The sequence below is a fragment of the Carcharodon carcharias genome, chromosome 13, assembly GCF_017639515.1.
Source record: "Carcharodon carcharias isolate sCarCar2 chromosome 13, sCarCar2.pri, whole genome shotgun sequence".
NCBI lineage: Eukaryota > Metazoa > Chordata > Chondrichthyes > Lamniformes > Lamnidae > Carcharodon > Carcharodon carcharias.
Window position 1 is genome coordinate 87,940,770 of NC_054479.1, and position 14,845 is coordinate 87,955,614.

At 44.4% G+C, this 14,845-nt stretch overlaps 1 protein-coding gene across 1 annotated transcript in view; it reads left to right on the plus strand.

The window, feature by feature from the left end:
* The window catches only part of dnai7 (dynein axonemal intermediate chain 7), a 145,195-nt gene that overhangs the window by 80,392 nt on the left and 49,958 nt on the right, over positions 1-14,845 (plus strand). The window contains exon 9 of the mRNA XM_041203096.1: positions 10,192-10,372. Within this exon, the coding sequence (XP_041059030.1) occupies positions 10,192-10,372 (181 nt within the window). The remainder of the gene's footprint in view (positions 1-10,191; positions 10,373-14,845) is intronic.

A 14,845-nucleotide genomic window follows, 5' to 3' on the forward strand; every position in this document is an offset into this window, starting at 1 on the left:
TAGCCAGTGACGCCCACGTTCCGTGGAAGAATTTTTAAAAACCCTCAACTTCCATGCAAATTGCGCAGACATCCTATTAAGCTCCAGTACTGAAGAGTCTGTGTCCATATGCTGGATAACCTGGACAACATTCAAGCTTGGGATGAGAAGTGGCAAGTGACTTTTATGCCACACAAGTGCCGGGAAATGACCGTCTCCAACAAAAGAGAATGTAAACATCTATCCTTACCATTCAATTACCATCACTGAATCCACCGCTATTAATATGCTTGGGGTTACCATTGACCAGAAAGAGAACCGGATCAGCCATATAATTACTGTGGCTACAAAAGCAGGTCAGAGTCTGGGAATTCTGTGGTGAGTAACTCACCTGCTGACTCCCCAAAGACTTTTCACCACCTACAATGCACAAGTCAGGTGTGTGACATACTACTCTCCACTTGCCTGGATGAATGTTGCTCCATCAACACTTGAGAAACTCAACACATCCAGGACAAAGCAGCCCACTTGATCAGCACCTCATTCACCAACCTAAGCATTCACTCCCTGAACCACTGACGCACAGTGCAGCATGAAGCAGGAAGCATGGCAGCAACTCATCAATGCTCCTTCGACAGCACCTTCCAAACCTGCGACCTCTACTAGCTGGAAGGACAAGGGCAGCCAAGCATGGCAATACCAACACCTGCAAGTTCCTCTCCAAGCCACTTACCATCCTGACTTGGAAATATACTGATGTTCCTTCACTGTCCCTGGATCAGTATCTGAAACCTGGAAAAACTCAGCAGGTCTGGCAGCATCTGTGGAGAGGAACACAGTTAATGTTTCGAGTCCGAATGACCCCTCAACAGAACTAAGTAAAAATAGAAGAGTCCCACCTCCCCTTAAACTAGCTTATATTTCACCTCTCTTGTATTTTTACTTAGTTCTGTTGAAGAGTCATTCGGACTCGAAACGTTAACTGTGCTACTCTCCGCAGATGATGCCAGACCTGCTGAGTTTTTCCAGGTATTTTTGTTTTTGTTTTGGATTTCCAGCATCCACATTTTTTGCTTTTATTTTTGCTTTTATGCTAGTATCTGAAACCTATTTGTTTACATTCATTTTTTGTAGATTTGCAGTCTGCGATGACTATTGTGTCAGCACTGTAATATTTGCAATCCCTTTTGACCCCTAGGTAGTTCTTATGAACTGGGTCAAATAGAACCAGTGATTTTTTTGTTAACTTGTTTACAACAATGGTTTAATTAATGCCAAGTGAGTCAGAAGCTGCAGGGCATTCAAGAGCCACATTAAGCATTGTACTTTCCCAAGATACAAATATAAGTTCTGGTGCACTTTCCTCTACATTATGGGGGATGGGGAAGCTCAATGAGCCTTTCTAGTTCAAATGCAGCATATATGCAATGTTGACATACTCCATTACCTACAGCATATTTTTAGGCTAGAAAACACTGTTGCTAGCAAGTATTTTACTCTAGGCTATATACTCTGGCCTAGTTTCTGCGAGAGGCACAATTGTGAAAATGCGTCTGGAATACATTGGCCAAGATGAAACAAAACCCAGGTCTCCGCTCAAATTTATTTGTATAAACACAAAAGTAAAATTTCCCATGATTGACCAAATCAAGCAAAGTTACCAATTGTAATCAATTATTTACTGGAACAGGGCAATAGAGCCTCAAAATTACTGAATTAAACTCGTTTAAATTGAAATAAAAACAGAAAATGCTGGAAAACCTCAGCAGGTCTGGAAGCATCTGTGGAGAGAGAAACAGCATTAACGTTTCAAGTCCAATATGACTCTTCTTCAAAACTGGAGAGAGGTAGAAATACTGTTTTATGCTGTTAAAAAATGACCAGAGGCAGGTGGAGCAAAATAGAGCATCAGGGATAGGTTGGAGGGCAACCGAGATCAAATGACAAAGATGTCATGGAATACAAGACAAAGGGAGTGGTAATGATAGTATTAAAGATGAAAGTTTTGGTCCAGAGTAAGTGTTAATAGCAGAATAAAGGTTATCACTGTCTGAAAGCAATGTAGCAGAATGTGTTAATAGCAGAAAAAGTGCCAGTGCAGTCTGCAAGCAAAAATATGAGAACAAGGTACAGACAGGCACTTGGAGGAAAAAAATCCAAAATGGAGGACAGTTCATGGTCTAAAATTGTTGAACGCAATGTCGAATCCTGAAGGCTGTAAAGTGCCTAACTGGAAGATTAGGTGCTATTCCTCCAGCTTGCGTTGGGCTTCATTGGAACATTGTAGCAGGTCAAGGACAGAAATGTGAGCATGAGAGCAAGATGGTGATTTGAAATGGCAAGCAACAGGAAGGTCAGGGTCATGCTTGCAAACTGAGCAAAGGTGTTCCACAAGCAGTCATCCAGACTGCGTTCAGTCTCACTAGTGTAGGGGAGACTGCATTGTGAGCAGCGACTACAGTAGATTAAATTGAAAAAAGTGCAAGTAAATCACTGCTTCACCTAGAAGGAGTCTTTGGGACCTTGGATGCTGAGGAGGAAGGACGTAAAGGGGCAGATGTTACACCTCCTGTGATTGCATGGGAAGGAGTTGAGGTATTGGGGGTGATAGAGGAGTGATAGAGACCAGGGTGTCACAGAGGGAATGGTTTCTTTGGTATGCTGACAGGGGAGGTGAGGGGAAGATATGTTAGTGGTGGTTTCATGCTGGCGTTAGCAGAAATGGCGGAGGATGATCCTTTAAATAAGGAGGCTGGTGGGCCAGAAAGTGAGGCCAAGGAGAACCCCATCGTGGTTCTGGGAGGGAGAGAAAGGCGTGAGGACAAAAGTGCGGGTAATGGGTCAGATATGGTTGAGGGCCTGTCAACCGTGGAAGGGATATCCTCAGCTGAGAAAATTAGAAGCGCTGTTACGGAAGGTAGCATCATCAGAACAGATGTGATGGAGATGGAGAAACTGGGAGAATGGGATGGAGTCCTTACAGGAAGCAGGGTGTGAGGAGATGTATTCGAGCTTGCTGCGGGAGTTGGTGAACTTGTAATGAATATAGGTGGACAGTCTGTCACTAGAAATGGAGACACAGAAGTCAAGGAAGGGAAGTGTTGGAGATGGAACATTCGAAGGTGAGAGGGATGGAAATTGGAAACAAAATTGATGAATTTTTCAGGTCCAGACGAAGTGGCACCGATACAGTCATCGATGTACCCGAGAAAGAGTTGTGGGAGGGGCCTGAATAGGACTGGAACAAGAAATGTTCCACACATCCCACAAAAAGACGAGCATAACTAGGGCCCATGTGGGTGCCCATAGCTTCACTTTTTATTTGGAAATTATCTTTAAACTGAAAACGTGTTTCAACACTGTTAAATAATTGCTGCAGCTGAAGAACAGGTCAATCAGTGGTTTCACTTGACTGTTGATTGCAGATCCTATTCAGCAAGGGCAGATCTATTTACTGAACTTAAACTCATTGAAACTAAATTGATGGTAAGTTGAAGTGATTTGTAGCATTAGTTTGAGGAACAAAACCTGAGTGAGGTTTCAATTGATTGCTGGTTACTATAGCTACTGGGCATTAAAAGTGAATTAATGTGACCATGGGCCCCTCAGTGTCTGAAATTCTGGATGCAATATGATTGAACATCCACCCGTCCACACACACTGGATAGGCACAAGTGGTGGAAAATCACTGCACTGAGCTGGGGGTGTGGCAAGTTTTATGGACAGTGATTGTTTTAGGCAAAGTGCCCTTTGAACCAACGTAAAAGATTACAGGAACTTGAGCAAAGTGATTTTGGATGTAACTCACTTACGCTTTACATTCCATGATCTATTGCACTTTCAATTCTGCCCAGGTCGCACTAATATCACTTATCTTGGGAGTCGGAGAGGCACAGTAGTCAGCTGCTCAGAACCAGCCCACACTGAGTTTGAAAGGAGATTGAGAAAAACAAATAGTGACATCACAGGAAAGCCATAAGTTCATTGATTGGTAAGAAACTGCAGTAAGGGTCTGTCTTTAAATTGCTCTAATTAGAAAAGCGCATTATTTTTAAAGGGTAGCTATATTAGGTTTTAGTGAGAAATACCAAGAGAAAGTGGCAAACACAATAAGAGAAAGTCAGGGCCAGTATAAGAAAGTAATATAAGGAAACCAAAGTAAAAATAAAGTTAAGACATGGCAGGACAGCTTGGTTGAGTGGAAGGTGTGGCCTGTAATATGTCCTAGACAACCACGCGCATGAAGTGCTGCCAGCTGTGGAAACTTGAGCTCTGGGTTTCAGAGCTCGAGCAGCAGCTGGAGTCACTGTGGCACATCCATGAGGCTGAGAGCTACATGGATAGCATGTTCAGAGAGATGGTCACATCACAGCTTAGGAGCCTGTAGGCAGAAAGTGAATGGGTGACTGCCAGGCAGTCCAAGAGAACTTGGGAGATACTGCAGGAATCCCCTGGGATCCTGCTCACTAATCGGTTTTCCGTTTTGAATACTGGTGAGGATGATGGTTCCTCGGAGGAATGCAGTAAGAGCCAGGTTTGTGGCACCACAAGCGGCTCAGCAGTACAGGAGGGGAGGAAGAAGAATGGAATAGCAATAGTGATAGGGGATTCGTTATTAAGGGGAACAGACAGGCGCTTCTGCGGCTATAGATGTGACTCCAGGATGGTATGTTGCTGCACTGGTGCTAGGGTCAAGGATGTCACTGAGTGGCTGCAGGACTTTCTTCTGGGGAAGGGTGATCAGCCAGAGGGTGTGGTCCACATTGGTACCAATGACTTAGGTAGGAAGGGGGATATGATCCTGTGATCAGAATTTAGGGAGCTAGGTCAAAAATGAGCAAGCAGGACTTCAAATGTTGTAGCCTCTGGATAGAAATAGGAGGATAAGGCAGATGAATGCAGGAGGAAGGGCTTTAGATGCCTGGGACACTGGCACTGGCTCTGGGGAAGATGGCATCTGTACAAGCTGGACGGGTTCAACCTGAACAAAGCTGGGACTGAGTTCCTTGTGGGCCGTTTTGCTAGTGCGGTTGGGAGGGCTTTAAACTAACTCAGCAGGGGCGTGGGAACCAGGAGAGGATATGAGACAGGGATACCAGGATGCTCAAAATACTGAGAGGGACAGATAGCACTAGTTTAGAGAATAGCAAGTTAATAGGTGGAGTTGGAGTAAGGGAGAAAGTCATGAAGTCTAAATCAGGGTAACTGTACCTGTATGTGAATGTACAGTATAGTAAATAAGGTTGGAGAGTTACAGGCACAGATTGCCATGTGGAAATATTATGTTGTGGTGATAACAGAAACCTGGCTCAAGGGTGGGAGAATTGGGTGTTAAATATTCCTCGGTACAAGGTGTTCAGAAAAGATAGGAAAGGAAGAAAAGGAGGAATGGTGAAAGTATTGGTTCAGGACAACATTGCAGTGCTGGATAGAGAGGATGTACTAGAGGGTTCAAAGGCAGAATCAATTTGACTAGAGGTAAGGAACGAAAAGGGTGCAATTACATTGCTCAGTGTAGCCTATAGACCGCTAACTAGTGGGAAGGATGTAGAGGAACAAATCTGCAGGGAAATTACAGAGAGATGCAAACATTATAGAGTAGTTATAATGGGGGACTTTAATTACCCAATTGTAGACTGGTAGTGTAAAGGGCGGAGAGAGGCAAGAGTTCCTAGATTGTGTTCAGGAAAATTTTCTACAGCAGTATGTGTCCAGTCCAACAAGAAAGGATGCACTGTTGGACCTGGTTCTTGGAAATGAGGTGGACCAAGTAGTGGAGGAACATTTAGGAGACAGTGATCATTGTATTGTAAGGTTTGGATGACGGTAGAAAAGGACAATGTGCAATCCAGAATAAAAATAATTAAGATGAAAGCAAAATATTGCAGATGCTGGAAATCTGAAACATCTGAGTTGATGTTTCGAGCCTGTATAACCCTTCTTCAGAGCTGGAGGGAGTGGTGACAGTTCTGAAGTTGCAGCTTCAGTGCAGCTGCAGCTGCAGTGGTGGCAATTCCAGCTCTGAAGAAGGATCATACGGACTTGAAACATCCACTCTGTTTCTCTCTGCACAGATGCTGTCAGACCTGCTGAGATTTTCCAGCATTTTCTGCTTTTGTGTAAGAATAATTAACTTGGGGAGAGCCTACTTCAATGGGGCAAGTATGGAGCTGGGCTGGATAGATTGAAACCAAAGGTTCATGGGAGAAACTGTAGCTGATCAATGGGCTACCTTCAAAGAAGAAATGGTTTGGGCACAATCAAGGTATATTTTCTCAAAAGGGAAAGGTAAGGCAAACAAATCCCGAGCTCTCCAAATGAAAAGGGAGATAAAAATTAAGATAAAGAAGAAAAAGTGTGCGACTACAACTCCTCACACCCTGCTTACTTAAGGACTCCATCCCATTCTTTCAGTTCCTTCGCTTCCGTCGCATCTGTTCCAATGATGCCACTATCCAAAACAGTTCCTCTGACACGTCTTCCTTCTTCCTTAACCGAGGTTTTCCACCCACGGTGGTTGACAGGGCCCTCAACCGTGTCCGACCCGTGAGGGTGTCTCTGCCTTCACACCTTCCTCTCCCTCCCAGAACCATGATAGGGTCCACCTTGTCCTCACTTTTCACCCTACCAGCCTCCGCATTCAAAGGATCATCCTCCACCATTTCTGCCAATTCCAGCATGATGCCACCACCAAACACATCTTCCCTTCACCCCCTCCCTTCGGCATTCCGTAGGGTTTGTTCCCTCTGGGACACCCTGGTCCGCTCCTTCATCACCCCCAACACCTCAACCCCCTCCCATGACACCTTCCCATGCAATTGCGGAAGGTGCAAACACCTGCCCCTTTACTTCCCCACCTCCTTACTGTCCAAGGGCCCAAACTCTCCTTTCAAGTGAAGCAGCGCTTCACTTGCACTTCCCTCAACTTGGTCCAATGCATTCGCTACTCCCAATGTGGTCTCCTCTACATTGGAAAGACCAAATGCATACTGGGTGACAGCTTTGCGAAACACCTTCAGTCTGTCCGCAAGCATGACCCAGATCTTCCTGTCGCTTGCCATTTCAACACACCATCCTGCTCTCATGCCCACATATCCGTCCTTGGCCTGCTGCAATGTTCCAGTGAAGCTCAACACAAACTGGAGGAACAGCACCTCATCTTCCGATTAGGCACTTTACAGCCTTCCGGACTGAATATTGAGTTCAACAACTTCAGACCATGAACTCTCTCGTCCATCCTCACCCCTTTTTGATCCCCTTTTTTCAAATCTTAATTTTTAAATTTTTATATGTATATTTTTTCCCACCTATTTTTATTATTATTTTTTAAAAAAATTTATTTCCATTCATTGTTTTGCCCCTTTAGCCTATTTCGATCTTTTTTCCCATACCGTCTCCTCCGTCCACCCCACCCCTACTAGGGCCATCTGTCACTTGCTCATCCTGCTTTCTACTCTTAATGTCACCATTAGCACCTCCTTTAGCCAGTATCACCACCATCAACACCCCTTCGACCTTTTTGTTTATGACATCTTTTGCAATCTGTCCTTTGCCTCCAGCTTTCACTGGCCTTCTATCCAGCCTTACCTATCCCACCACCACCACCACCACCAACCGCCCCCCCCCCACCCCCTTAAACAGTATATATTTCACCACATTTTTAGTTCTCTTTAGTTCTGAAGAAGAGTCATACAGACTCGAAACGTTAACACTGTCTTTCTCTCCACAGCTGCTGTCACATCTGCTGAGTTTTTCCAGCAATTTTTGTTTTTGTTTAAGAAAAAGTGTGCATCTGACAGATGTCAGGTAGAAAATACAACTGAGAACCAAGCGGAATACAGAAAGTTCAGAGGGGAGGTGAAAAAGCAAATAAGAGAAGCAAAGAGGGATTATGAGAAAAGACTGGCAGCCAACATAAAGGGGAATCCCAAAGTCTTCTAATGGCACATAAATAGTAAGAGGGTGGTAAAAGGAGGAGTGGTGCCGATTAGGGACAAAAAAAGGGAATTAATACATGGAGACAGGGGGCATGGCTGAGGTGTTAAATGAATACTTTGCATCTGTCTTTACCAAGGAAGCAGATGCTACCGAGGCCACGGTGACAGAGGAATAAACTGTCACTAGAAGGGTTCAAAATTGATAAGGAGGAAGTGTTGGATAAACTGTAGGTACTTAAAGTTGACAAGGATGAGATGCATCCAAGGATATTGAAGGAAGTAAGAATAGAAATTGCAGGGTCACTGGCCATAATCTTTCAGTCTCTTCCAGACTCGGGGAGGTGCCAGAGGACTGGAGAATCGCAAACGTTATGCTCTTGTTCAAAAAAGGTTGTAAGGATAAGCCCAGCAATTACAGACCAGTCAGTTTAACTTCAGTGATGGGGAAGCTTCTTGAAACAATTCAGGATAGAATTAGTAGTCACATGGAAAAATGTGGGTTGATTAGGAAGAGCCAGCATGGATTTCTAAAGGGGAAATCATGTTTAACTAACCTGCTGGAGTTTTTGAAGAGGTAACAGACAATAGATGAGGTAATGCTGTTGATGTGGTGTGCATGGACTTTCAAAAGGCTTTCAATACAGTGCCACACAACAGACTTGTGAGAAAAGTAATAGCTCATGGAATAAAAGGGACAGAAGCAATATGGATACAAAATTGGCTGAGTAATAGGAAACAGAGAATAATATTCAATGGATGTTTTTCAGGCTGGAGGAAGGTATGTAGTGGAGTTCCCCAGGGGTCAGTATTGAGACTCTTGCTTTTCCTGATATATATAAACGATCTAGATCTTAGTGTGCAGGGGACAATTTCATAGTTTGCGGATGATATGAAACTTGGAAGCATTGTAAACTGTGAGGAGGACAGTGTAGAACTTCAAAAGGACATAGACAAGTTGGTGGAGTGAACAGATAGGTGGCAGATGAAGTTCAATGCGGAGAAGGGTGAAGTGATGCATTTTGGTTGGAAGAACATGGAGAGACAATATAAAATAAGGGGTACAATTCTTAAGGCAGTGCAGGAACAGAGGGGCCTGGGTGTATATGTGCATGGATCATTGAAGGTAGCAGGACAGGTGAACAGAGTAGTTAATAAAGTATACAGTATCCCAGGCTTTATTAATAGGGCATAGAGGTCAAGAGCATGGAGGTTATGCTGAGCTTATATAAGACACTACTTAGACCTCAATTGGAGTATTGTGTACAATACTCTGAGCGCCACACTATAAAAATGATGTGAATGCATTGGAGAGAGTGCAGAAGAGGTTTACAAGAAGGTTCCAGAGATGAGAAATCTTCAGTTATGAAGATAGATTGGAGAGTTTGGGACTGTTCTCCTCGGAGAGGAGAAGGCTAAGAGGAGATTTGATCGAGGTGCTCAAAATCATGAGGGGGCCGGATAGGGTAGCTAGGGAGAAACTGTTCCCGCTCTTAATAGGGTCAAGAACGAGAGGGCACAGATTTAAAGTGATCTGCAAAAGAAGCAAATGTGATGTGAGAAAAATATTTTTTACACAGCAAGTTGTTTGAGTCTGGAATGCACTGCCTAGAAATGTGATGGAGGCAGGTTTAATTGAGGCATTCAAGAGGGCGTTAGATGATTATTTGTACAGAAACAACGTGCAAGGGTATGGGGAAAAGGCAGGAGAATGGCACTGAGTCATAATGCTAATTTGAAGAGCCTATGCAGACACGATGGGCCGAATGGCTTCCTCCTGCTCCATAACAATTCTGTGACCCTGTGATTCAAAAAATATGTGGAAACTTCAGGCCTCTGGTGAAATTTATATAAAATATCCAGATAATAAAGAAAAACATGCCAAGAGACTTTACATCTGCTTTAAGCACGTTCACGGTTTCGCCTTGAGTTCGGGTCTTGGATGGGTTTCTTGGGGATTTATCTGTGACGCTAAGAATACTACTGTAGGCTGTTATTTGTAAAAACTATTCCTATTTATTTACAGATATATATGGATACCTCGGTACCATACACAAGATTCAACTTTGGCTACCCATCAGATCTGTTACTTAATCATGTGACATTGCATCACAGTTACCGCAATAGTTACATCAGTATCTGGTGTTCCTGATGTTAACTCTTTACTCTACATTCACTTTCGGCATTTTAATGTTTCATGGCATCACATTAGAAAGCATTGTACGAATAGTATATATGTAATGACTAATGAATACACACATTGTTGTATCCTTTTTAGCTAACAGATATAGGATTGCAAACCTGTCCCTATCCACCAGAGTCAACCAAGGAAGACAGTCCCACACCAGATGAAAAGGAAGGTGAAAACCCTCCTGCACCGCCTGCAGGAATCACCATCAAACTCCCTCCAAAAGCACTATTCTTTGAACAACCCAAGCCTGCTCGATGGGATCCAGAAGGTATCAAATTCACTCAGTGTACAAGTTTATCAGTCTTTAAATAATAGGCAAAAATACTGGACAGGTGCAACAGGATGATCAGTGTTTTAAAGTTTGAGCCCTTATTAGTATAGAAATCTTAATTTTCTTAATTTGAGCTGTGTTGGTATGCAAGGTTCAAAAGTAAGAGGAGAGTATATTAACATATTTCCGCATTCATTTCTCACCTGATTAGTGTATATACATCTCTCCTGCAGTTGGTGTTTTAGAACAGTCTATTGACTAGGGATACGCAGAAACAACTTGATGCTTACTCTTGTTAACTATGTATTTTCATAGTCCATAACCTTTGTTGTTCTAGAAGAATATGCAACAAACACTGGGGTCTGATAAGATTGATAAATGGCATAAACCTTAAATAATAGTCCCAGAAGAAGTGACAAGGGAAAGTTGGATGGAGTTTGTGAAAGTATCTCTCAAAGGTTAAATTTATTTCCCCAGAAACACAATTTACCTATTCCATGGTATATGGAGCACATTGCTCTGTGAATTTTAATATATTCCATGGAAGGGTCTGTGTGTGTGTATATGTCTTTTAGAGTGGGAGGTCTGTTGCATAGCGGGTCCCACACTGTCTTGGAGGAAATTGCCTGGTTTCAGTAATCAGGCCGGCCTGTATAATTGAGAATGCCCTGCTGCAATGTTTTGTCCACATTCACAGCATCATCCAATCCACCACTGAAGGATTTTGTTATAGTGGGATGCATTAAATGGCAGCCCTTGCTCGCCATGTCACAGGGTATTGTAAATGAAGGTTATGGAGGTTTTGAAAGATGGAAAGGATTAGCTCGCTTCACTCTAAACACCCTGCCTCTGTGGTCCACAACTGCTTACTCATCAGGAGAGGTTCTGCTTATTTGCAACTGGCCTCCATTTCGCGAGGCTGTTCTGGATGTCCGCCACCCTTTTTTGTTGCAAATATATACTTTATTCATAAAGTATCTAAAAGAACATTACAAAACATTTCCAAATGGCCATCACAAAAAGTACAATAATATTCAAGTTTTTTACATAGATCATGTCGTACCCTGAGATGCTTCAATACAATCAATGAACATTACAGACATTTCAACCTCATTATTATTAATAGGTCATTATAGACAGTCAGACAGTGCAATGGGGTATTTAAGTTATCTACATAGATCATGTTGTACTCTGAGGTGCTTCAATACAATTGTGATACATGTAGGATTCACTGCATACATTCAATGTGAGTCATACAGCTCAAGGGGTCTATACAATTCCCAGCCCCTCAGTGCACTATGGCTGAAAGGCCTTAGACAGCAGCCTTTCCCCATTGGGCCTTTGCAGTGGCTGCTCCAAGCTTTAATGTATCCTTCAGCACATAGTCCTGGCCCTTGGAATGTGTCAGTCTGCAACACTCGGTCGGGGACAACTCTTTGCCCTGGAGCAGTTTCGGGCAGACCAAAGAGCGTCTTTCACCAAGTTGATGATCCTCCAGCTGCAGCTGATGTTTGTCTTGGTGTGTCCCCCTGGGAACAGCCCATAGAGCACAGAGTCCTGTGTCACAGAACTGCTCAGGATGAACCTCGACAAAAGCCACTGCCTCTCCCACCGACCTCCTTTGCAAGGCACATTCCACAAGGAGGTGAACAACGGTCTCTTCCCCACCACAGCCACCTCGAGGGCAACGTGCAGAGGGGGTGAGACTTCTGGCATGTAGGAAGGATCTGATGGGGAAGCCTTTCTCACCACCAGACAAGCTCCATCTTGGTGCTTGTTGGAAAGTTCTGACAATGAGGCATTCTGCCAAATGACTTTGACAGTCTGCTCAGGGAACTATCCAACAGAATCCATCATCTCCTTTGCCCACAGGGCCTCTAGGACGATACATGCTGACCACTGCCTGATGGACTTGTGGTCAAGTGTTTCTCTGCATAAATTTTTCCACAAGGGACAGGTGGTACAGCACGGTCCAACTACTTGGAGCATTCCGCGGCAGCGTGGTCAGACCCAACCTTTGTAACACCACAAGTTCACACTTGGTGTTTGCGTACTGAGGGTCTACGCACAGCTTGATGCAGCCACGCATAAAGGTGGCCATCAGGATGAGGGCGATGTTGGGCATGTTTTTTACCCCTTTATCTAGAGTTTTGAGCGTCGTGTCCCTGCGAGCATGGTCCGTTTTTGACTTCCAGACAAAGCGAAAGATGGTTCAAGTGATCGCCACAGCGCAGAACTGAGGAATGGGTCAGACCTGTGCCATGTACAGCAACACCAAGAGTGCCTCACACCTCATGATCAGGTTCTTACCCACAATGGAGAGGAAGTGTCGCTCCCACATACCCAGTTTTCGTTTCACAATAGTCACACGCTCCTTTCAGTTTGTAACGCATGCCCTGGTCCCTCCGAACCATACCCCCAGCACTTTTAGGCAGTCTGACCTGATAGTAAAGGGGATTGGGTTCTATGCAACAACCCAGAGCTTCTGGCTCAGAAGCGGGAACACCACCGCTGAGTCACAAAACCTGCCACCTCACGCTTTCTGATTACCTTAACTTTTCTAATCATAAAACAGCAATGAATCAGAATTCTGTAGGCAGTGGATATATGAATAAAACTGAGCAAAGCAGCTATAGAGCCATCAATGAGTAAATATTGAGTACCAACTATAACTGTATGCACGGATGCCAATCATTTTGCGAATTTGCATATTTTCTGCAAGTTATAAACTTGAGATGTGAATTTGCAATATGATAATTGCACTTTTAAAATAAGTAAATAGAATTTTAGTGATGTTGGGACTGGGATGTTGCGGGGGAGGGGTAGGCAGTCTGCTTCCTTTTTTTCCCAATTGGCTGCAGTAAGGGCAAGCCCTGCTCTCAGCTCAGCTATGTATAATTCCATTTTCTCTACATCTCATGAAGTTCAACCAAAGCCATACTCCCTGCACTATTGTTTGATTTTTCCCATTCCCCATGCTGTTGTATGGGCCTCTCCTCTCCTAAGCAACTCTGGGTTCCTTTACCAGCCTGACATCCTGTCTGCTCAGAGGTTCAGGCCCACTCTGTGTACAGAATCATATGCTCCCGTCAGCAGCAAGAATCAAGGTGGGCAGGGCCCTTAATTTGGCTTAAATGAAAAAATCAGTTTTCCACCAGCTGAAAATAGTTTGGAATTTTGTTCACCCGACTTTCAAGGCGGTTGAGTTTCCCACTGTGCAGTGTCAGGAACCTCATTTGCATTTATTAGCATCTCAAGAATGCTCATTATAAGGCCAGATCATCGGAATAATGTGCCCCCTCCAAGTTAAGTGCCCCACCAACGGCTGATTAGAACGTTCTGTTTTACGACCATATAAGTGGTGGGCACCTGGTGAGTTTCAGTTCATCCATGATTGGAGGTCAGCAGATGCTGCTTTTGCCTTCCCTTCATACCATCACTGTGATATATTGGGGGCCTGTAGCACAAGCTGTGCCAAGGCTGGGCACGGGAGGCACAATCAGTGGGGAGGGATGAGATGGAGGTAGGACTGGGGGTGGCAGATGCAAGGATCACAGGGAAAGGTGAGATGGAGGAGGCAGGATGTGGGGGGTGAGGGAGCAGTGGGGTTGTGGCTGGTGGCGGGATTGGGGAGGCAAGGAACATAGGGGAAATGTGAAAGACTGTCTGGGGGTAAAAGTTAAAAGACTGTCCAGGGAAGATTAAGAGACTGTCCTGGGGTTGAGATGATGCTGTCGGAGGCAAGTATAAGACACTGTCCTGGGACTGCATGGGCCATGTTAGAGGGATCTGAAAGGCACAGATGTCTTGGTTCCCATCTTGGACAGGGGAAAGCCTCCCTGGGCAATGACGGTTGTGCAGGGAATGTTGTGGTTGTGGTCAGTGAACTAAAGCATGTAGAGTTAGAGTATTGGGAAACAGAGGGCACAGTAACATTCAGGGGAGGCATCTGGATTCTGTAGGTTGGCAGTTGAAAAATCATGGTGGGGTATTGGATGGTCTCATTGGGGGCGGGGGTGGTCTCAAAGTAAAGGTGTATGCGTCCTCGAGAAAGGGAGGGGTCACATCAACAAAGGACATGGGGACATCGACATTGAAGAGATCGGAAGGTGAACATGGATATCAACATGGAGACTGATGGGATCAAGGGTAACATGCAGGGAAGGCTGGATAGTTGCAGGAGGGATGGGAGTTAGGAGATGGTAATTATGGAGGAGGATGGAAGGAACTTGTTGGGTGACAGGGGAAGGTTGGAAGGTGGTCGCACTCATGTATTTATTGAGCACCATGTTCGCCTTCAGTGATTAATGGCACAGTTGGAAAAACAGGCATGAAAAAATTAGTATGGAAGGGGTTTCAAGGCGTGTGGGAGGAGTTCAGCATTAATATTTTAATGTTGGTCCACAGGTCCAGGAGGAGCATTAGCTTGAGCAACAAGAGGCAACGGGGCCCCAGGAAGTCCCAAATTCT